At 31.4% G+C, this 25063-nt stretch overlaps 3 protein-coding genes and 1 long non-coding RNA gene across 5 annotated transcripts; 2 read left to right on the plus strand and 2 right to left on the minus strand.

Moving 5' to 3' along the window:
- Positions 1-8459: 8459 nt before the first annotated feature.
- LOC107009271 (cyclin-dependent kinase 11A) lies at positions 8460-12426 on the plus strand. Of its 2 annotated transcripts, none has more exons than XM_015208579.2 (7): positions 8460-8539; positions 9519-9747; positions 10210-10260; positions 11139-11386; positions 11619-11738; positions 11843-11908; positions 12007-12426. In XM_015208579.2, exons 2-7 carry the CDS (start codon positions 9543-9545, stop codon positions 12085-12087), a joined length of 771 nt encoding a protein of 256 aa, XP_015064065.2. In that variant the 5' UTR covers positions 8460-8539; positions 9519-9542; the 3' UTR covers positions 12088-12426. The 2 variants fall into 2 exon arrangements, with proteins under 2 accessions (XP_015064065.2, XP_027770081.1); XM_027914280.1 differs by having other exon boundaries at positions 8521-9002.
- Positions 12427-12754: 328 nt separating this feature from the next.
- On the minus strand, positions 12755-16208 carry LOC107010368 (probable histone chaperone ASF1A). The gene is made up of 3 exons (XM_015209646.2): positions 16056-16208; positions 13658-13773; positions 12755-13559 (listed from the first exon to the last, which is right to left on the minus strand). The coding sequence occupies exons 1-3, from the start codon at positions 16162-16164 to the stop codon at positions 13239-13241; spliced, it is 546 nt and encodes a 181-aa protein (XP_015065132.1). The 5' UTR covers positions 16165-16208; the 3' UTR covers positions 12755-13238.
- A 1586-nt stretch (positions 16209-17794) lies between these two features.
- Positions 17795-18614, minus strand: LOC114076041. The gene is made up of 2 exons (XR_003576324.1): positions 18447-18614; positions 17795-18113 (listed from the first exon to the last, which is right to left on the minus strand). It is a non-coding gene; the product is annotated as an uncharacterized LOC114076041 (long non-coding RNA).
- Positions 18615-19648: 1034 nt separating this feature from the next.
- LOC107010365 lies at positions 19649-22613 on the plus strand. The gene is made up of 2 exons (XM_015209642.2): positions 19649-19994; positions 22442-22613. The coding sequence occupies exons 1-2, from the start codon at positions 19745-19747 to the stop codon at positions 22594-22596; spliced, it is 405 nt and encodes a 134-aa protein (XP_015065128.1). The 5' UTR covers positions 19649-19744; the 3' UTR covers positions 22597-22613.
- Positions 22614-25063: the final 2450 nt, after the last annotated feature.

Raw genomic sequence — 25063 nt, forward strand, 5'->3', positions numbered from 1 at the left:
ATTACACTTTTTCAAAACTAAAAATCAAAAATTCAAATCAAATAATATAAAACCGAACCAAAAAACCGAATGCACACCCCTACTTAAAACTCAATTATAAGATTACATGACTAGATTCGTTATTGGCGTATAGAATCAAATTCATCATATTTACAAAAGGGGTGGTGAAAATAATTTATATTTTCTAATTTTACTTTAAAAATTTAATTCCTCACTCAACTTTGAGAAATCATCACCCCTCCCTCCCTCCCGCTTTCTTAATTGACTTTTAAAAATGTCTATCCTACTTATATTATCAACATAGATAATAGAGAATAAGAGATAAATATAATTAAATAAATATATTTTTTTAACTTGACTTCAACTGTCATTCACGCTCTCCAATTTCGAGTGTGCATAAATGGACATTTAAAATTATATAAAGTAATAAGTAAACACGTTTGTTATACATGACAATTAACATGACACTCGAGCTGCAATGAACTGTTCCCGTCGTTATAAAAAATCAAGGGGGGAAATTTTTGGATCGAAAAACTTTTTGATAGTAACTCAAAATTTTCCAACCTAGTTCAGATTTGGATGAAATCAATGTCAGTGAGGTCTAGGGAAATGTGGTTACAAATGGAAGATCTAATCATGAACTTGACCATATGAGTAGATAACTAAGACGTTAAAGAAATTGCACGACTTTACGGAATCAAATTTGGACGACTAGATTTCCCAAAACTGATCTTAGCGAGAAAGCATATTTCTTGAGTGTCATGGGATAAAGGTGTGTTGTGAAATGGGTATTTGAAACTCATAATTAAGCTCTTTATTTTCTTGCAAGCCGCTAGGGCGGGATTATTCCTGCCAGCATGGGGCAGCTGTAGCGGTATTGGAGCCGCCACAGCTGGAGAGACGCGACTTAAGTCAAAAATAAATTTCAAAACGTTATTATTCTGCAACATTTGATCTTGAGAGCTAAGGAACGACCCAGAGATATGTCTCGAAGGTTTTCCACCTCTTCTAGCATTAAAGGTAAGGATTTCACTCCCTGAATGCGTCTTCCGATCCGTAGAACCTAGTTTCTTGTATTATTATCTGTGGGGGAGGGTTTTGATCTGAAATTTATGGTGGAAAAAGCCCTAAGTTGGATTTTTGGGTCATGGGTTTAACCTAGGGTTGATGATGTTGATTATAATTCGGGTAATTAGACTTTAATTATTAGTTCTCATGTTATATTGATTGTTTGTAGATCAAGAACAAGCTAAAAGAATCCGGAAAGGAAAGAACCAAGTTTCTTAGGGGTTCAAGCTTTGTTCGAGGTAGATGATGGTTGTGATTTCATATTTGTGTGATATGTGTTACTAATAGCTTCATTGTATTGCATGTATGTATGTGAATGTTGCATTACTAATCATACCTAATGTAAATGAGTATGAACGAATAACTATATGCCATGAATCACCTCTTGATTGTATGATTATGAGAGTGTATATTGTGATTGTGGTATGTTGATCGGATCGGGTGTCAAATCTGACACACTAATGGGATCAGATGTCACGTATCGTCATACATATTGGATCGGATGTCACGTACCGACATCAACATTGGATCGGTGATCTAACACACTATCTTGAATCGGGTGTCACGATCCGACACACTAACTGTTTGAGTATGGGTTCATGAGAGGACCAATGAATTCTTATATATGCGTAGTATTGAGAATGTGGAATCGTACATTGATTCTAAATTATGATGACTGATATTGTATATGTTTGGTATATATATGCCTATTTTATAATGTTGTAATGACTTATATATGATTCACTTACCGGAATAACCGCGTGATCGTAACAGTACACTACAATGTACTAATATCTCTTTCTTTGTTGAGTACAAGACATCTTTAAGCGGCTACTGACTTGATCGTCACCGAATTCATGGGTGAGCTAGTTTTTCCAGGCTGCCATGATCGAGTTTTCTTTTTGTCTAGTCTATTTTCTTCTGACTTAGAGTAGTACTTTAGATATTGTTATGTTTAGTTTGGATTGTAAAAAATTTCTTAGACTTTGTCGGTTAGTAGTTTTGACACATTGATTTTCAGGTTTTAGGTGTTGTTTTTCGCAATGTTTTAGTATGTTTTGATTAGACTTTTGGAGTCTGTAAACTCCAGTTATTCTGTATTTAAACATGCTTGTGTATCTTTAAATGTGTAATATTTTGGTTAAGTTGCTTGAATTTGGATTTTAGTAATGATTCTTCCACCGGAGGTTAGTGTAGGTGTCACTCACGACAGTCTAGATCATGACACGAGTGTATTTGTATTATGAAAAAAAATTAAATATGCATGCACATAATACATTCATACATCATGCTTAGTATATGTGATATCAAAATAACAATCATAAAAAGGTAATATTAGATTTTGCAACAAACCAATAAAAAATTATAAATTAATAAACTTAAATAAAAACCATAAACCAATATATATATATATATATATATATATATATATATATATNAAATTAAAAACTACAAGGATAGAATAGACAGGATAAAGAGAAGAAAATGATTATTTTTTCAAATTTGAAAAGGAAATTTGATTTTTAAACGAAATTTCTGAAATGTTAATAATTTTCACCCTCACAAAAGTCACTTAATTGGAGACAAAATATAACTATCGGCCTCAAATCATCCTATAAATTTGTGCAAATTTCATCCCAGGCGTCTAAAGTAAAGTTGGGCTATAAATTGCTAATTCTATGTAGCAGTTGTGCCGTTATGTCAATTCTTGTCTCCTTCGGCCCATGAAGCCCATTGCAAAATAATAGGTTACCATAAATTTTAGGAATTATATAGTTTTAAATTTTTAATATAAAATTACAATTTATTCCTCTTTAGTTTGTAATTATACTAAGGAAAAATTACATACTTAATACATTTTAGAAAATAATTACTAATTTTAGCGATACTTTTTGTTTATTACCATTTATAGTAATATTGTAATAAATCTGTAATATGTATTAAAAGTGAATTATATATGCAATATATATGAATTATAATTGTTTTTTGGAATATATCATGTTTGTTTGGTAAGAAAATGTCACATTGTATTATAATTGTATTAAAATGTATGATAAATGTATTATTCATCATTAAAATTTGTATTATATGTGAATAATAAATTGGTCTTTGTAATATGTATTAAACTTGTATTATAAATGAGTTAAAAGTGATCAAGTGAAAAAAAATATTTTTGCTATAAATGGTAAATATTTTTTTTATAGTATATTTAGGTAAGTTTCCCTTAAATTAATCTCTTAAAAAATAACACCAATCGGATACGTAAATATGTAGCTCGGATACATTATAACATAAACAGGATACATAATATGCAACTTGAATATATTAAAAATTAGCTCGCATATATTAAAAGCTAGTCCGAATATATTTTAAAATAAATCAAATACATAATATGTAGCTCAAATACATTAATATTGGATCAAAAACATTAATACGTAACTCGAATACATTAAAGAAATAAATTTTTTTAATTATTTTTAAAAATAGAAGAAAATATTGGAAATAAGAAAAACAAAAGAAGTATATTTGAGTAATTTTTCAAATTATTTTGCAAACCCCAAATAACCAAGTCCAAGTAATGAAAGTTTTGTTTGGTCAACTTCTTAAGAAGCTTTAATAACACTTCTTTCGAGAGAAAATTACTGCTTCCCTCAATTTTAATTTAAGCATCTTAATTTAATTGAACACAAAATTTAAAAATAAAAAAGAATTTTAACTTTTAAGTTTTATAATTTTAAATTAAAAATGTTTATATTAATTTAAATTTTATAATATTATAATGTTGATTGAAAACTTACTAAAATTTTTTTTTTAAAGAAACTTAAATTGAAACGGAGAAAATACTTTATTTCTTTTTCAACAATTTTTATTATAAATGCTACTCCTTGTGATTTCAAATAGGAAATCAACCATTACAACATCGTTCCCTTTCACTTTTTTCACCATATTTCTTTCTTCCTTATCTCTCATAACTCATCAATCTCAAATAAAAGAAGTAACATTTTATTAAAGAAAATTCAAAAAAGGCATTTAGGGTGTCACTTAATAAATGATTTAAAACCAACTTTCATAATAATATCAATTTAAAGTAGATCTCTACATGTATTTCCTTTTACATAATCTGATATTGCTTAAATTTTACATTTTTTTCAAAAGATTGGCCAAATACAATATTTCTCAAATGATTTGATCAAAACACAAACGGTTACACTTTGTGAATATAAAACACTTAAAATAATACATTTTGAAAATTTGACTAGGCATACTCTTATTAGAGAAGAACAGTTCAAAACATAAATATTTCTTCTAAAATAGTCAATGTTGTAATACTTCATATAGTTGAAGCCATTAATGCTCTCAAATTGGTGTTAATTAGCTGAATATCTAGAAAACTAAAAACTTAAAACAGCTAGAAATATTCAACTTTGGCTTGAAATTAAAGTATATATAGTACTCAAATCTAAAAGATGTTTCGTTTTAAATATATTTTCAATTTGTGCATACACATCATGAATTATGCTAATTCTAAGTTCTGAATTAATGAGATTAATTTAATAACTTATAATATAGGAGCTCATTAATGATATTATTAAGAAAAAAGAAGTAAATCAGTGCTGTTTTTAGCTCACGAGGTTATTAGTTAATTAATTACTAGGTTAAGGCGGAATTAGAATACAAGTTACAAGTGTGGCCGTACTCAATAACTTTAATTGAAGTTGTATTTATCTTTAAAAATTATTCATTAAATATATATAAATTTTTACTAAAATTATAAATTTTAAATTTGATTTCGCATTGTTTATGTCGACAATGTGTGCATGCATGCATGGCGATGCAGTCAATTTGTAAGGGCTAGTAGATTACATCTATAGATTCACCCTAATAAAGTACTCCCTATTGTCCTCATTATTGAAGTAGATGTACCCTATTATGATTTTACGGATCAGAAGATAAGAGATGATAAAAATAGCTTATGAAATTATAAATTATTTAAATTTGAATTGATTATTAACCCACTTATTGACCAAACTAAGTCATTATATAAAGCAATTGACCGAAATAATATGTTTTTCTAAAATTTTACAAAACTAGTATAAACGTATTTTGCAGTAATATTTTAAGGTATATTTTATATTTTAAAAGCTGACGGCGTTAAATTGATATACGTTACTCACAGTAACGTTTTACTCCTAGTAACGTTTTAGGAATAAAACGTTATTCAAAATTAACATTTTAGGAGTAAAATGTTACTTACAGTAACGTATATCAACCAAACGCTGTTAGTTTTTAAAAAATGAAATATAACCTAAAACGTTACTGTGAAATACGTTTATACTAGTTGTATAAAAATTTTAAAAAATATATAATTTCGATAAATTATGTTAAATAATGGCTTAGTTTGGTCAAAAATTCTAAATTAGTTCATGCTAATTCATCAAATTTATACGATGTCTAAACAAATTGATCCACGAGAAATTTTTTCAAAATATATTTTTCTTTATTTGATATGTCATATTAACAATATATAAAGAAAAAATAAATTATTAGCTACTTAAAATATTCAAAAGAACAAAATAAAATAATGCAAACTTAGTAATAGTTGGACGAATTAGGATTTGACTCACTTTTAAATCTATTTTAGCTTAAATAACTTTTAAAAACAGTTAATAACTCACATATTTATTAACCCAATTCATTCTAATCCACTAAATTCAACCCAAGCGGCGTTTGACACCTATATTGATCACTTAGCATTTTTAAGTCAATAGTAAAAATAACAAACCAAAATAACACCCATTTCGAAATGTGACTTGTTTTTTTCTGTTACAATTTTACGTAAAAAAAAGGGGGCCATAAATAGTAAGAAAATTAAAGTTTTGGGGAAATAATTTGGATTCGTACACCCCTAAAGCATTGTAAATTAAGCATAGCATACTAATATCATAATATGCTTTTTTTTTTTGGTGGATAAAATAATAAACTTAATAAATCATTCACAAAGAGAACCTTCCATAATTTATAAATACAAAATTATTCATAATAGAATAATACAATAAAAATTAAAAAAATAATTAAAGCCCATGTCCCACACCAAAGTCAAAATCCAAATCGCCGCGTTAGACTTAAGTTTAGTCATATATCAAAATATTTCTGTATTTGAATACTCCTATCTCACACTACATTTTCATCATCAATAATTAATCTTCCAATTTAATTAAGTTCCCAAAAAAAAAAAAACTCCAAATTTCTCCATGGCTGAATCTAGAGATCAAAGTCGCCCTCTAGCACCTGCATCCCACCGTATATACGTAGAAAACGAATAAGGAATTAATTCCACGTCCGTATCTAGTATAGATTTATCAAAAAAACAACGTCGTAGAAGATGCATCAAATGTTATAGTTGTTGTGGTATCACAACAATAATCATAGTTGTAATCGTCATAATTCTTGCATTCAAGGTGAAAAAACCTACTATAAGAATGAATTCAATTAAATTCAATGGGTTGAGTTATCTCACTAGTATTTCCAATCTACAAACCAATGTGAACATGACGGTCTCTGTAGATATCTCTATCAAAAATATTAATGGAGTATGTCCACAAGTATTAATGGAAGAGTCAAGATATTGAGTATTAAGAAGAGTGTTGGTATACAAATGAATTGTAGTATGGTAGTTGTTTTACCAACGCAAGATGTTAAGGATATGGATTACAAAAGGAAAATTTCTCTCTAGTTTAGATCGCGTTACTAATCTTTTGAAATTTAAAAGGAGTGATTTGATATGATATATATTATGTGTAGGGTATTTTGAAGGTATATTCGAGTTGGAAGTCACTCTGAATAGAACTCGTGACATTACAATTTGAATAGTGACATGACAATTCGAATTAAATATGGTAGTTCATGTTTCGTTGAGATTATTTGTGGTATGTAAAGACTTGTATGGCATAGTTCAATAGTCCTTTAATTTGTTTGGAAGTAATTTGTGTTTAGTGTATAGTGTGGAAGATTATGTAAGGAAAAGGTTTTTTTTGGTTTACTTTGTACTGGGATTAATTAATCATTTTCGTTTCATTTAGAGAATGAGTATACGCGTTGTATGGATGATTTAAAATTTAATACTTTAATAACTAAAACTAACTAATAAAATATAACATGCACTTAATTATATATTTAATTTATTATAATAAAAAAATGTATATATTATATACTTAGTAATACATTTATTGTATTAAAATACAACATAGCTTTTAATGTGTATATATATGTTATGTTGACGTTTTTTTTGAAGGATACACATCAAATACTTCAAATAATTTTAGGTGTCTGCACTTTGTTTTTTTTATGTCGTTTGAATAAAAAGCTATGGTAATAATTTATTAATTCTAACATTTCATATGAAATATTTGATATCGTAAGATTAAATAACATGTTGACATATTTTATATATGTTTTAATCAAAATATTATTTGTTATATTAATTTTGAGTAATAATATAATTAAGAAATTGACATAAAATGTAAAAATAATCATAAGTAATATAACCATCATATTAGATTTACTCAATTTAATGTTTGTTATGTAATTTTGTGAACAGTCTTAAATTTGTTAAATGACTTATGATTGTGATATTGTTTAAAGTAATATCATGATAAACATAATGTATTGCCTTCTATGTTTATGATAGTAATAGGTTTATCATTTTATAATTTTTGTTATGACAATTTTTCATTCATCTTGTGCTAAGATTGAAATTTGTAAAATTATACTTCAATAATAAGAGATATGAATTAATATAGTGAACAAAATTGTGAAAATCTCACCTTTTGAATTCGACAACATAAACACGAAAAAATATAAAAAGATTGGCACTTGAATTCAAAAAAAAACAAAAGTATAATAATATTATGATAAACATAATTTAATGTCTTCTATGTTTATGATAGTGATAAGTATTATCAGTTTATAACTTTTGCTATGACAATTTCTTATATTTTTGTGCTAAGATAGAAAATTTGTGAAGAAAAAAAAAAGAGATATGAATTATATAATGAAACTAAGGAGAAGACTAATGGGTCGGGGCATTTGAGTTTAAAATGGGAAATGGATTTTTAAGAAACTCGGGTTAATTTGAGTTGATTTGGGCTTTTCGTTAAATAAAGGATATATATGGTGAAATTAATAACGGTATTGATAAAATTAACTTTGTTTTAACGGATAAAATCAACTAATAAAATAAAGTTGAGAGGTATTTTTGACGTTTTTCTAATATATATATATATATATATTTAAAAAAAAAGCAACAATTTTTTAAAGAAAAAAAAAGGGAGAAGAAGTTAGTATACACCCAATTAAAACAGGACATGTGGCATTTGGATGCTAATCTAATTTCTATTGTCCCCGACCAAAACCCTCCTCTGTAAGTGCTAAACCCTGCCTCCATTGCAGTCCGCTATTTCTGTTTTTTGAGGTTCGTCTTTTTTTTTCTTTCTTCTTCTTTAAGCATCAAACCCTTTTGTATATACAGTCGACTGAGTATGTCCATCATATAATTTCACCAACTACTTTCTTGATTTTGTAGCAAATTCATATAATCATAGCCTAGAAGCTGTTTTAATTCCGACCGTAGTTGGTATCTAGTTAAGATTAAAAAAGAGGGTGATAATTGTCATAAAGAATTTATATATAGTCCAACCCCAACTCCTAATTGATTACTGGTAGGGTTGCTCTTTGTTCCAATTTGGAGTAAATGAATTCATGTCATTGGGGTTAAAAAGGAAAGGGCTTGAGAAAGAAAAGGTTACTTTTCTTGTTTGTAAAGCAAAGTGGAGGTCGAATATTAGGGTACAAGCTTAGTAGGGGTAGAGTTTTGTTTTGTCTTCTGAAAGTTTGAGCTTGTTAGTATCCATACTTGTAGTTCTTGCCATATGTAGGTATCGTTTCTTTCTTGTAGACTTTGCACTGCTTTTCTAATTAATTACTATGCTTTATTCATTGCTTTCTTCTTCCTTTACTACGGTTTGATGCCCTTGAGCCGATGGTAAACAGTCTCTCTACCTCCATGAGCTAAATGTAAGGTCTGCGTATATTGACCCCACTTAGTGGAATTTCACTAATATGTTGTTGTTGTAAAGCAAAGTAATCGACTTTATGGTTGTATTCATGAATTTCTCTATATTCTCTTGTATGAAAAGTTACGATAGTCAATCCCGACTAGTTTGTGATTAAGGACAATTGATTAGTAGTAGGGATGCTGTTCTATTTTTTCAGTTGGGAGTAAATGAATGATAAGGTTGGCCAAGTTGCTTGTGTCTCTTATTTTGCATATCTAATTCAGTAGGTGTTTTCTTTCTATAGGTCAAAAGAAAAAGGAATAAGAATGTGTCTTTTTGTAGCAAAATAACAGACTATGTATGCTAGGTTTATGGATTTCTCTGTATTACTTGTAGTTGAGTTATAAAAGGTGGAAGAAAATGATAAAAAGGCGGTTTTACAAGCTTGAACATGGTGATAGAGATGCTCCTTCGCAGTCCTCTTCATCCTCCGACTCTGAATTTGAGGCGGAGGAAACAGAAGACGAACAGGAGGAGGAGGAAGAGGAAGAGCAGGATGACAATGACGTAAAGGAAGAGGATGATGGTGTTGCTCGTCTGACAGGGGGAAATGAATCTTCTTCGGGTATGTTTAAACTGATGATCTGCATTTGCTCCTTGCCTGTATTGTTTGCTGACAGTTTATTGCTTAGAGGGTATTTCAAGAAATGGGAATTCCCTGAAGCTTTTGTTTGATATCTTGATTAGGGAAACTTTGTCGGGTATCTTTAGACAATTCTTGATTTTAGAATCTATTCAACATGCCTAAGTTACAGTCTCTATTAGGTTACAAATTTTCCCACAGACTGTGAAAGGGATTCCAATCTTTCATAAGCCTATTCTCACACCCATAAGTCTACATTGAGGTTTACTTGTGAGAATCCAAATGGGGTTACATGTGGGAGGATGTTGAGTTATAAATGTCGACATGCATTGTAAAAGGGATTCCAGTGGAGTTTGGGTGTTGGGCCACTCCATAATTCAATCACTATCTCCTCATGGTACCGCTGATAACAGATTTTCTCCTCCTCGTTTTCATTTGCTGCAGGATATGAGAGTGAAGATAGCTCTTTCAATGAAGTTAATCTTGACTCATCAGGTTGGCTTTACTCTGTTGTCCCGAATTTTGCTAGTTGAGTCTTATGGGAGTTTATGCTTGAAAATTCAACTTCTGTATACTATAAATATTTGTGTTGGCACTAATCCACAAACGAGGAAGGTATATTATAAAGAATAATAGTGGAAGCTGCCATACTTCCCCATTCCTTATTTGTAGGATCAACTTTGTACACACTGCTTCTGAACGCTTACTGTTTGTTACTCGGGTAATCATTTGATTGGGGAAGATTAACAATTTGACACGTTACACTGTGAACGTGGATTTACATCTAGCCAGGGAGTAAGGTGAAATTCCGTCACTACATGTCTAACTTATTGGGAGCTGCAGCCCTACGAATTCATTCCTAGTCTGGAAGCTACAGCTTTTGAGCTGTAATATGGAACTTGAAGTTTCTGCTCAATATATGTATTAGAAATTCCATGAAATCAGAGATGTCAGTTCTTTTCTTTTGATTGATAATTCTTCATGGAGAGATGACCATATATTAAAGATTTGGCTTTAGTGTTCATCATAGCCATTCTCTCCCTCTGAAGTTTAAGGCTTCTTGTTGATAATTTTGGAAAGACCGCATTCATATTTTATTTAGTATCTTCTGCACATCCTTGTGGCATTTGGTAATTATTATAACTATCACGTCAATGAATTTAATAATGGAAACATAATTTTAGATTTTCTTGATATTTATTTGAATGCCAAAACACTTCTTAAAACTGCTAGTTAGCGCTGAATGAGAACTATTTTTGCTGGTATGTCAAGATGGAAACTGAAAGATCTTTCTGAACTATGATTTTCTTATCGTAATTTATATGTTAGGCTAAGTGTTCAATTCTAAGTCTTCTCTAAATTACCACTGATAGGTCTTCCAACGAGTGATGAAGATGTTACAACTCTAAAGGACACCAAGTTTGATGGTGAAAGTTATTTGTCTGAAAAGGTCGTTGCAGAATCAGATATTATGCAGAAAAGTTCTATACCCGAAGAGGATGAGATTCCAAGTGATGCTTCAGATTATGTCTTGAAATGTAAATCAGTTTATAAGTGCAGGCTGTGTCCTAGAATCGTCTGCTTGACTGTTCAGACTCTAATTGCTCATCTTAAATCCAAAGTAAGCATTCAGTATCATTGTTTTCATTTTCCAGTTGTGACTGAATTTACTTCTTCAGATCATATTCCACGTAAATGTGGTAGTGCTAAACTACATCCCCGTTACTAGTGCATGGACTGCTACCTGCAATCTTGCTCTTTCCATGTTAAAGAATCTTAAATGCACGGTAACTTATGCACATGATTTGGACCTGCTGTGACTGATCTAACCTAAGTATCCGTATTTCTTACAGAGGCATGCCCGCTCTGTAAAGTTGTTGAAAGAAGGGAGGCTTAAACTTATGCTTAATGAAGACGGAAGAATTGAGGGAGAAATTCATCCTGAGGTGGAGGATAGCCCAGTTAGAGAACAGGTTTGTCCATCTTCATTTGACTGCATGAAGATTTATTTTGACTTAGTGAAAAAGCCTAATATCATCATAAGTTGCTTACAATCATAATTTATGAATAATAATAGAATCCCTCAGCATCAAAGAAGAAAAGCAAAGGACTGAAAAGGCAACTTAGGGAGAAGAAGTATAAGGTACACGCTAAGTTCTGGCCCTGGCAGCCCATATGATTACTCGTGGTAAAAATATAATACCTTGTTAAGTCAAATAAGAATTTCCAATTTTATTGCAGAATAAGGAAAACTTTCTGCCCGTGGAGAACACTGTAGAGTCGAGAAGGAACCGTTCCAGGAAGAGGCAGAAAAACAAGTAAAAAACATAGTTAGATCTCGCTATATATGCATTGAGCAGGAATCTTTGCTACAAGACGTTAGAAGAAAAGGAACTACATGTCTGATAGGGGCTGGAATTAGTAGTTTGCCCAACGATGTCACCCAAAATCTCGAATTTCTTTTTTCAATTTTTGATCTGAGAGAGCAATTTTGTACTTGGATGTTGGATCTAAAGCTTTGTTTTTCTAGTTAGTGCATGGCAAAGATATGACATGCATTTCAAAACCTTTTGTCAAATCTGTTCTGTAAAATGAAGTAAATTTCTAAGTTATATTTCTGAAGATGTTATGACTACATACACAGAAACAACCTTTCTTCAACTGCTCATCTTTGAAGGTATGCTTGCTGTGTTATTGTTAAGATTTTTTGTTTGTTGGGTCTATCGCGTGATATTTGCTTGTAGAAATTGAGGGATTCCGCTAGACTACCTCTTTCATTGCCTTCAAAATCATGTAAGACCCGTACTATTTACCAAGTGGTAGAGTGCAATGGAAACACCATCATATTACCATATGCTCATGTTGTTGTGATTTGACAATACCTTGCTTCTAATTTGTATAAGTAATCAAACTGAGTATACATCAGTAAGGGAAAACGGTTCTAATTTGTATCATTGTGCAGGTGACTAGCATACATCAGAACAAAAGAAAATGTAATGGCACCATAAATGGTGCAGTTCATCATAAATGAGTACCATCAAGGAAATGTGATTCAGCAAGCTGCCAGCCAAAAATATGATAAATGCATAAAATGTTCCCCGACTGTCTAAAACCTCACGATTCTATTAGTTTACAGAACTAAAATCAACAATTTTCTGAACTCACATTTTGGAGTTTACTGTAAAGCTAAAGATGGTTGGTGCCATATAAGTAGAGATTTCGACACCATTCCTCCAAACAACCACATTAACAGCCACAAAATGCAACTAGTGTTCATACGCAGTTCCATATAGCTCCACTGGATAGATGAAGACATCACCAAAAGAGGATAACGATCATGTATTAGGATTGAGGATGAGATGGTGGCCCAACAGAACGATGTCAAACTAAAAGGTTAGGAGTTGCGCAAAAGATTAACATCCTTCCAACAGTTAGGCCCCACCCTCATCTGATCCATTCCTAGTTGAAGGTAGTCACTCTTCATAACCATCTGCTTCAGCCGTATTATCATCAGGTGGAGGGGCAGCGGCTTGCTCTCCAGTCTCGCTGTTTTCGGGGTGAAAATTGATAGGGAACTTTGTTACTCTAGGTTTGTCTGTTAGTATGTTCCTTTGAAGCATGTCAATTTTAACCGTTTGGGGAGGTTGTTGTCTCAAATTCTCATCATTGTAATCATTGTTCACATAGTAGCCAATTCGTACAAACTCTTGACCCACATAGGAGCAGGTCAAAAGGAGCACAGTGACACCAAGTATGTCTTCAGCACGAATTTTGGCAGGATCTGGAGGGTCCGCCTAGTATTAGAACAAGGAAAACATTACACAAATCCAATCAGCAGAAAGACATTAGACATAGTAAAACTTAATTAACTTGATAAGCCACGACATGATACCTGCAATACAAAGCGGAAACCTCCAACATTGACAGGACCAACAAACACACTTTCTAGTAATTGGTCATATGTGTCATCCTCAGCAGATCCAACATAGATGAGTTTCCATTCCAAATCTGCATGTAAAGGCAAAAGAAACTGAGTAAAGCTGTTCAATAAACAAACATACAAATACTTCCTATTTTAAAAGAAAAGAGCAACATGTCTTTAGTTGCTTAAATTCAGATACACTCTAGAACAACATCTCGCAGAAAGAAGGTCAACTTGGTGGGAGCATTCCTGTGTTACTGTCAAAGAATGGACCCATGTATCTTTACTAGGAAAGCATTTACAGTTCAAATATGATTCTTTAGAATTCTAGTCCCAAAAAGAGAAAATGAACAAAAAAAATACTACCTTTTTTTTAGAAAGTCGCCATTAAGGATTACACAATTATCACTTAAGGCCTCAGAATTCACTGGGGTAGTCATTGGATCTGAATTTCATTCAGTTTGTGTCATACCACAAGAAAGAAACAATCTGAATTTCCAAGGTATGCATATGAAGTAAAAACTCCATAATAGCAGTTAACTGTTCCTCGAAACAATCTTTTGTATGTCATAAATAGCGTGTCCTTGAAGAAGAACAAAGAAGGATCTTTTTCCAGTTACTTCTCAAAACTCACAGAAGTATTCATATTGTCAACAAATACGACAGTTAATTGAGAAAACCTCGCCTCTAGAAAATTTAGAATCAGTAAGCACTTCAGCTGGAATAGAAGTTTTCCAACCAATTGCTAAACTATTAAGTACATTGCCTTCCAAAGCCAACATCTTAAAGAGTTTATATAGTTAAGACACATGACCAAAGACAAAATACAGAGATAAGTTCATTGATTCTATGCTTCCCCTGAAGAAACGAAAGAGGAGCATAGGATGCTATAACAATAACAGATGTCCCATGGTACTAAACAGTGTCAAGAGTTTTTCAGCAGTAGTAGTACTGTAAGTACTCTCGATCAATGTGAAATCTTTACTATAAACCAACTTAAAATGCTCTTGTGTTACATGTAAATGGTCTAAGTTAGATCATCTAGCAAAGGGAGTAATTGCAAACAAAATAAAATGCAGAGGCACGCAAGAAGCAGTATAGGCTTCAGAAATCAAAATGTGAACAATATTCTACAACAGATGACTAAGATAACTAAACTGCACAGAAAACTTCCAATTAATTGGTTTACGGAACTGCTTTATTCAGCAACCGTAAGGATGCATGGAAAGTGAGACATAAGATTAAGGTGCAACCTTATGGGAAATGGAAGAGGAAATATCTGCTGAAATCATGTAATACATTTTATATCTATTCTTGTAATAATTTAGCACGTCTTTCTAGTAAAATTCATGAAACTATGACCTTCAGGAAATCTACAGCACAGTGTAGAGGCAGATCCATGATTTAAACTTGATATGTTAGACCTTAAAAGTTTCTTCAAACTTATCATTTTACTTCTGAACCATAGGTTGGGTTCAAATCTATTTTGGTGAGATATTAGTGAGTTTTCTACGTGACTTGGCGCTCCGCATCGAAAAACTGGGTTAAAATGAACCTGTTGCTTAAGAGTTACATTGGCCACTGGCGCATGTGTTCCTCTATCCAACTGGCTACTGATTAATAACCTGAAAAAAAATACTTACAGCAAGCCCACTTCCATTCCATGAGTAACACTAAGTTATTCTCAGGACTCCTGATGTTTTACTGATTGTGGCACAATCCTCAGAGTTACTAAAGGCGAAAAATGCAAAAAAAAGCTCTTAAGATCCTTTGGACAAATACCTATGATATATGATGACTGCTAGCTTAATTTTAACGTTATCTCATTAATATAAGTCAGAAATAGTGCTGTATAGAATCCTTTACAAGCTCTCCAATAAAGTAAAAAAAGTTAACACACTATAGGCACAATAACCATTTCATATATCTACTTTTGGAATATTAGAAAAAACAGAAATTTAGGATGTACAAATCTAAAGTTCTCCATTCTCAGCTATATTTACCTAGAAACAACTAATTTCTTTCAATTATCAACTGAGTCGATAACAATGTAACAAAATTGAGAGTCAGATTTCTGAATACAAAAGGCAATAACTAGCCACTAGGTCTTCGAGATTATACCAGCCAAACAGGAGTAAATTATAGCACAAAAGGATTTATGAAAAAAAGTTCAATAGATAGTAAACAATTCATTGATGATTAACTATCAACGAATTAAAGACATTGCAAAACAACTTCCGTTTATGACTAAAAACAAAACCCTAACCATGTCTGCGAGATGATATAATCAAAGAAGAAAAAAACCATACTAATACAGACGAATTACAAGATTCTAACGGAAAAAATGAAGTAAGAGAGATTAGATCACCTTCTTTGAGAGCATTAACGCAGTCATAAGTGATTTCAAACTTCAGTGGCGAAAGGAACGATGACGGATTATTTAGCACGGTGATGTTTGTAACATTCACAGCACTCATGATTGCCTTATTCGAGCGGCTGACTCGAGTTAATTAGTGGTCTAAAGTCAAAATAAATATGAAGTCTTAAAAATTTTAATTATTTTTCTTTTAGGAAATATTTTTAAATTTGATTTAAATTATTATTTCGTATTTAGATTTTTGTTTGGATGGTTATTAGGTGTTATTCTAACTCATATTGTATAACATAAAGAGAAAATAATTAAATGAGCTTCCAATCTATTATCGAATTTTCAACTAAGCACTTGTACTTTATGGGAGTCATATTACTCCTTGAATTATTTAAAATATAAATTACTACCTTCCTAAAAAGTCACAATCATATTTATGTTGATAAGTGTAATTCACGCATTTGACACGTGTAATTTATTGTTCTTTTTAATTATTTTTTTTATTTTTTTTCCTTTTTACTTTTATTTCTTTCACTTCCTCTTCCATTCTTCAATTTCATCTTACCATAGAGCCACAAGTAGAAACCTTGAGAAGTGAAAAAAATTATGATGGTAATTATATGAATGACAACTCTCCTCGACAATTTTGCAAAAGCAAGAGTTGAATAAGAGGAATGACCTAAAATTAAATTATTGGTCAAAATCTTTTTCTATGAGGATATTTTGAGAATTTTAAAGAGATTCCTAACATTATTAAGTTGTTTGAATGAATTTTGTTAACTGAAAAAAATAGTTACAATAGCTTCAAAATGATATTTCAATGGTGTTTTAATGGCTAATAGTTGATTTTGAAAATGGGGGTAAAGTAATTTACTTAATAATTTTTTATTGTATGGAGAGTAGGAAAGAGATTTCTATCTAAAATTATAATATGTTAATAGGTATTGTAATTGATGATATGTTTTCGGATCGTGATGGTGAAATTTGATGGCTACTATGAATGCTCTACTAAGTTGTTAAGAAGAAGAAGAAAAGAGATGAGATAAAACAAATAAAGAAAAAAAAATGAAAAGAATTTTAAAAATAAAGTTTTAGTATTATTTTTTATCTTCACTCTCTCAAAGAGTCACTTGCCACATAAGCATTTAGGGAGGTAAAAATCTCATTTTTAAATAATTCAAGGGGTTAATAAGATTTCTATAAGTTAAAAGTGTGTAGTTGAAAATCCAATAATAAATTGGAGACTCATTTAACCATTTTCTCTAACATAAATACACCTTTTTATACTTTGTAAGGATGATTGTTACATATTAATTTCTTCCTTTTATTTTATGTGAGATAGTTTGACTCGGCACGGAGTTTAAGAAAGAAAAAAATCTTTTAAAACTTGTGATCCAAAATGAATGATGGAAAATTATGTGGTCGTAAATTATTTCATTAGGAGTAAGATAAAAAATTTATAGTTAAATTATTACTTAATATAGAAACGTGTTATTTTTTTTTTGGAACTTGCTAAAAAGAAAGCAAGTCACATAAATTGGAACAAAGAAAGTATTTGATAATGTATTGTATTGTTTTGTATAAATACACCCTTAAATTCTCGTCAAATTTAGAAGTGCTTTTCAACGCTTCTCTTGATTGTTTTATGAAGATTTAAATTTTTTATATTTTTATAAGAAGTGCTCGAAACAATATAATATTTGATTGATTGGTATGAGATTATCGATGAAAAGGAGAGCTATTTAATCATTTTCAAAGATTCAAATTATGAATTAGAATAGAGGTGAGGTAGAGGCAAAGAGTTCAGCCAAAGTATAGTGAAACTAAGAGTACCACAAATTACCATGAAGAAGAATTCAACAATTTGAGATACATAATCTATTTTTTTTTCTTGTGTTTCTTGACATAACATGTACTAGTTGTAGTAGTTGAGTAGTAATTCCAACCCTGCTTACATGTTAAAGATTTCTCCAATCTTTCTTTGATCTTCACTTTTTCTACTCTTTCCCTCAAAACTTGTGAATGGGCATGCCATGATCTCCCTGCCGTTTTTTTCAACTTCAAAATCAAGACATATCATCACCAAATTAAACAAGTTCCCAATAAACGTAGATAGACGCACCGCCGCTACTAAAAACAAAGGTTTTTCCACCGAGAATCAGTGATAAGTTTGTGTTATAAAACATGATTTTTTCCTCGTTTTCATTGAAAACTCACGGGCGAAAAAGATTCTCACTGAAATAAATGAAAAAGTACTTCCTAATTTTCTGTATGAAGATATTACTATTATTTTTCATTAATTCAATCAAAATATCTGTAAAAACAATCACTGAATAAGAAAATAGTGTTTTTTTAGCGGTGCGCGCACGCGATAATAGTAAAACAAAATACCTTCGTCTTTAGTGCTCTGAAGCTCTGATGTGTGATAGTTTTTTTATTGATCATCCTACATTTCCTTGATAGAATATTGATAATGGTTGGATAACTAATACTAGTTGAAAAGGCCATTTTTACCTAGGTTTTAACATAACGTAGCCAAGAGGAAGCAATAATGAGGAGTTTTCTCAATTTGCATGCTTCAATGTGTGTCTAATTTTTCACTTCTTATATAGAGAATATTTTTTTTTGATACACACTAATTAGTTCACCAATTAGGCAACTAATTAGATCGGCTGCAGTAATGCCACGAAGTTGTCTTCAAGATTACGGGAAATAATTAGCACCAAATCAAAAACAAATAAAGCAACAGATGCCCTTTTTTTAGGAGTGTGTCACCAATAATAGCTGTTAACTATAAGGATAACGCCGATTTTCCATTAGAAATTCTGAAGGAAATTAAGAACACAACATTTCAAAAACTAATGTAAAGATTGAGCATATTGATTATAATATATGAAGGTTTCTATTGCGAAACTGAAGTTATTATATTTTGATAAAGAGGAAATTATGAAAAGACTGGTGATTTTTATATTTTTACTTTCTTGAATTTTATTTGCTTTAGAAGTTGGTGGGACCAACACAATAAACCTACACGAGTTCAGTAGTATTCTTGCGAAATTAACAGTAACACACTATAATTGGAAATGATCTAGAACTCGTTACCGTAAGACTCCAATTGTTATTTTTTTTTACCGTAAAAAATGTACGAGCAAGTAAATATCATTGAAAATTTTATTGGGTGAAGAAACTATCACATTAACACCGAGACAAATGACGAAATCAAGTAGTTGTACCCAAAAAAAATTAAAAAAAAAAATAACGGCCGATGAGATTATTATTATTTTTAATTAAAGATTTTGTGTTTAAATTTGAACAAGAAAAGTATTTTTACATGAAGTATTTTTTTTAATAGATCTTATTTCAAAATTAATCAACTTTAATATAAGTATCAAAGTCCGAATGGGCAAAAACGGAGCCATCTTTGTATTAGGGGTCCATTCAAATCCCTTTGGCAAAGTTATTTTTTATATACATACAGTAATAAATCCTTCACTAATTTATGCCTTTAAATTTAAAATCTCTTATTAAAAATCTTAGCTAGATAACCAAATAAAAAAATTATAGTACTAAGTACTAAAAAGAGAGACAAAAAGGATCGGACGGCCAAACATAAGTTTGTAGGCAAGGCCCGCTAAGCCTCTGAGATTTCATTGCTAAAATCCTGTGTCTTTGTTTGTCATTATAGCTCAATGTTCATGGCCATGTCCACCCAATTATGTCCAAATCCTGTAATCCCCTATGCTAATTCTTCAACCTCTCATCTAAATCGAACCACAATTTCGATTATTGATTTGGGGAAACGGCGCCTAACGAGATTGTCAGTTCAATGCTCTGAGAAACAAACACAGAATCTCCGCACTTGCAAGAATTGCAAGGCCCAGTTCAATCCTTTGCTCAATCACCCTCGTGCTTGCCGTTACCACACTGCTCATTTTGGAGGTACCTTTTTCTCAATGTTTTGTAAAATATAGGTCAAGTCTCACTGTCTTTGAAAATTTCTAATTATTTTAGTTTGAATTCGTATTCTGTAGCTAAAAGGGTGAGTAATAATACTATGTATTGCAAAGGAATGTCATAATGCCAAAATAGGTAGATAAAAGCTTTTATTTTGCAATTCCTATAGTTACAAATCTATGTTTTTCTCTAAAGTATCAAGTTTTCCAATTATTGGACATTAATTATGGGAAAGGAAAATTAAAGCAGTAAACCTTAGTAAATCACAAATTCATTACACTGTCACCTTTATATCACTAAAATCCCATCTCCATTTAGGTTACTCAAAGGTAGTAATAGTAGGTAGTACTTTTGGATAATTGCAGACATTTCCTTTCAGGTTTGGCTCCGTAACACTAACTTAACTTGTGGTTTACACTATTATCGTTGTCTCCCATATTTTGATTTTTCTGGGAAAAATTTAAAGCAACTAAGAGAGGTAAGCATAATATCGTAAAACACAAGGCATGTTAAGAAAGTTGAGGTCCTAGAGAAGAACTCATAGTTGAGTGACTATCTGAGATATTATATCCGTTACCAAGCCAAACCTGAGCGAAGGTCTCTGTAATTATTGCAATATTTATCTATAGTTGTGGTCTGACTTCAGATTGAAGTACTGTATGATACTCTATCTCTATGCCTAAAGACCGTGTCCGGCAAATTTATGGCTAATAAAATTGGACAAAGAGAGAAGGATACATTGTGTTTTTCGCAGACTCTTTTAAGAGCTGTCAAGTTCTTATAATATGCCTACTCTCTGAACATGTCAAATTGAGAATATTTTTAACTGGCATTAGTGTTTCCATTAATAGCAGCTTAGTTAACCACCACTGACTAATACTTAAGATTGCTGATAATGACTCCTCTCATCTTTCCTTATCTAGTTATATTACTTGAGGGTCGTGGCAGCATCATTATTTGGACAATTCAGCAGTCCAACAGGAATATGGAGTGCACTTTTAGATTGAATTTGTCAGGCTTTTTTGAGTTGAAAATTCTATCTGGCAAAGGCTAAGCTTTTAGATTGAATTGGGTTTAGGCTCCTCTGAGTTGAAGCAGGTTCTGTCTGGTAGAGATATTGGTGGCAGTGTTGCCCTGATTCTCCTTTTTTACCTTTGTCATCAGTTCCCTTTTCTTTTTGGGTTCATAACATAAGCAGATTTGTAAATTGTATGACAGTGTAGGAGAGATGTGAGATTTAGATAATCCCTAATTATCCAGTAGTGGAATGTCCAATTTAAAATGTAGGGTATGCATATATGTGACCGCATGAAACTGGTTTGAGATCGATGTATTCGCTAATCACAGCTAGTTTTGCCTGCCCTGCTCAATGAAGAACTTTTCTATTCTGATTCCCTACAGTTTTGTTATGCTCAACCAATCAGTTTATTTTATTTCTGTTCTTTCTTTAGGTAAAAGCTCACATGATATTGATTTTTGGCTTCAATTTTCATTAAATTTTAGGAATAAATATTTAACTGAAGGAGAGAACAAATATAGAAGCTTTCACTGTAGGTGTTTCTATACTTGGATGGATTAGTTGGTTTTAGCTGGAAGGGATTAGTTCCTTGTTCTTTCTTTCTTTTTAATTAATATAAGGGGTGACTGGACCAACATGCTCGGCACCTTGATTCCATCTTGTCCAACCTGTTAACGCACAAGTTCCAAGGTAATCTTATCTACCATTGGAGCAGGTGGGTACATGCCAAGTGTTTTAACTAGGATTCCTTCTGAGTGGATGAAGTGCTGATTTGCAAGAGTCGTCTCTAGAATGCATCAGCTTTAATATTAGGACCATGGTCGCAGTTCCATAGAGTATGAGACTATCCATTTATTCCAGCCTTTCTTGTAAGCAACTAAAATCTTCTTCTTTTGATGTAGACCAGGCAAAATAGGATAGTAGAGCATTAGATCTTAAGATGAACTAATATCTCTCTGGTGATGTTTCATGTGTATGAAGTGAACTTCACTGATAAAATAGCTGCTCCGATAAAATAGGGTAAACAGCTCATGTAGCAATTCTTTCAAAAGGAAAAATATCAATGCAACTTTTGCAGAATTTACCACTGGTATTACTAGTCAAGTATGTATGTCAATTATGTGATTTCTCTTTTCATATTCCTGTTGTCTATGCATTCGCTTTGAAATGGAATTATGGAAGGTAGTTGGATTTATTCCTTACCGGGTATCATTTCTTATGTTGTACTAGTATGAAAAATAAAATACAGGAACACTGTGTTCTCACTTCCTTACGCCCTTCTACTTGTTTTACGCTGAAGGATATTAACTTGCTACGTTATTCCATTTCTTATCCATCATTTACTTTGTCCGATTTAAAATGAGCGCTATCGCATCTTAACTCATCATATTTCGTTCCATCTTTGTTCAAACAGGAGAAACAAGGAGGAAGTTTGAGAGTGTTTATTCGGGTGGCACCATGGACACCCCTGATGGTGGTAAAGTTTTTCAATACTGGCATTGCTGTGGGTCTGAAGACCCTTTTGACGTTGGTTGCACAGCTGCACCTCATGCTTCTTATGATGATTGATAGAAAATGTTTTCCAATTTTCTCATGTTTGGTTGGGGCAAAAGTTTTGGAAAATGTTTTCCAAATCAACTCATTTTCCTCAAAATTAAGGAAAATGACTTCCCTTCAAAAATTAAGGAAAACATTTTCCAAACTCTCCTCCAATTTCAAATTACATTTTTTTTGGGAAAAACATCAATTTTAAACTAAATCAAGAAAAAAATTACTATTTTAATGAAGGATAAACTAAGCAAATACCCCGTAAATGTAAGTTAATTATAAAAGAGAAAATGGCCAAAAGCCGCCTAACCTATTGGCGGTACTCAACTCAGGCATAGTGAGTGTAGTTTCACTGTCCGTGAGAGAGTGAACGACAAAAATAAATATTACTAAAATATTTTTTAATTATTTTCATAAACATATGTATTTTCAATTTTTTTTTCTTATTTATTTTCTTTCTTCCCCAAAACAATACAGGCATCCACCATTCATTAACCTTAAACAACCACAGCCATCGTCGTTATCGCCCCATTGCAACTGGTCTAACCATTGTAATTTTAAGCTCTCATGTAAAATACTTGCAAAATCAATTAAATCCACTTAAAATAAAATGTCAACCATCTCTAATCACCAAGACTTCAAATCGGATTTAGAAAATCATTATGGATTCACATCAAATGTAATTGAACCCTCGAAAAGTTATTATCAATTTCAAATCTCTTGATTATAAATAATAATAATAAAAAAAAAGCACAACACAGATTCGCAAGACGTTACGCTGAGTTATGAATATCGCAAAACTATTTCAGAGTCTAATTAAAGAAAAAGAAAGTTTTTGTTTATAAGAAAATTACGATTGAAAAAATGGTTAAAGAAGAAAGAGGGGTGTGGGAGCGGGAGACCACAATGCATTTGTTAATATTTTGACCGAATCAATCTTTATAAGAAAATTACGACTGAAAAAATGGTTAAAGAAGAAAGAAAGAAGATGAAGGAGAAAAAACTAAAAAAAAATTAATAATTAACTAGAATCATGACATTTGTAATATCTTGCTCCTTTTTGTGTAATGACATATTAAGATCATTTGTGATTTCTAAAACATCAATCATCAAATGCAACAAGAAAATAGTCTCAAACGTATGACAACTTCTGAAAAATTTCGCTGTGCTTGCTCTTTCTTCCAAAGTATTTACATTTACAATAAGAGTATCAAGTACATTAACGATAGAGTCAAAGCTACTAATAAAGTTTCTAAATGACTTGTAATGAGATCTCCAAGAATATCACCGGCTTTAACAAGACCAAGTTCTTGATTCAACCTTCTACGCGTTTCTAGTTCACTCATATCCAATGTCATTCAGAGATACTTTTTTTTTTGAGATTTCAAAAATTATGCACACGTTTAAAGAAGCTCCCAATACATTTAATATATTTGAAATTAATGATACAAGTTCACCAACTTGAACACACTTTTTAGAAATCACAATAAGAGTCAATTAAAGTTGATGAGCAAAACAATGAACAGAATGAGCCAATCTACTGTCTTGTCTAATCAGCATTTTATGACCACCTAATTCACCTTGCATATTGCTTGCACCATCGTAACATTGCTCACATACATAAGATACAGTCAAAGAATGGTGAGGAAGTACATCTACAATTGTTTTCTTTAGAGATGAAGCATTAGTATCTTTAATACGAACAAGTCCAATAAACGTCATTATCAGAAACCCGCTTTTGTCAACATATCTTGGACAAATAACTATTTTCTCTTTGCGTGACACGTCTATAAATTTATCAAACAATAAAGTTAAGTAGTAACCATTTATATCCTTTATTAAAGTCTTAACTGTTTCAATTTTACACGCGGTCATAGTATCTTTTTGGATATCATGAAAAGTCATTTTATTATTTTTTAGAGCTTTTTCTAACACAAAAGGTTTAATTGATATCTTTTTGGATATCATAAAAAGTCATTTTATTATTTTTAAAGCTTTTTCTAACACAAAAGGTTTAATTGCATCACATCTAGCAGCATATCGAGAAAGAACTTCAAGAAAATTACAACTCTCGTCATGACCATGGAATGCAAAACCTTGATTCAAGAGAAGTCTTACCACATCGATTGAAGCGTTAGCAAACCTGATATTCTTGTTTACTTTTATCATCCAACTCATAAATTGTGGCTTGAATAGATTGTTATTCTCGCATGAGATCTGCACTTTTTTTGGATCGATTATGAACGCTATTTGGTGGACCAATATGTGTAGCAAAATTATTCTTTCTATGCCAATTTGTAAATTTCTTAGTCGAAAATACATTATCACTACCATGATTAGTGTTTTCTCCTTGAGATAAATAACAAGGTAAGTAATAAGTTGTTGGGTTCGAAAGTGATTGAGCGTCATGTGAAAACTTACAATTGCAAATCATGATATTGATGAATTAGATGACAAAAAACGCATACTAAAAACATAATATTATTAT

This window comes from Solanum pennellii, chromosome 2 (assembly GCF_001406875.1).
Source record: "Solanum pennellii chromosome 2, SPENNV200".
NCBI classification, from domain to species: Eukaryota; Viridiplantae; Streptophyta; class Magnoliopsida; order Solanales; family Solanaceae; genus Solanum; species Solanum pennellii.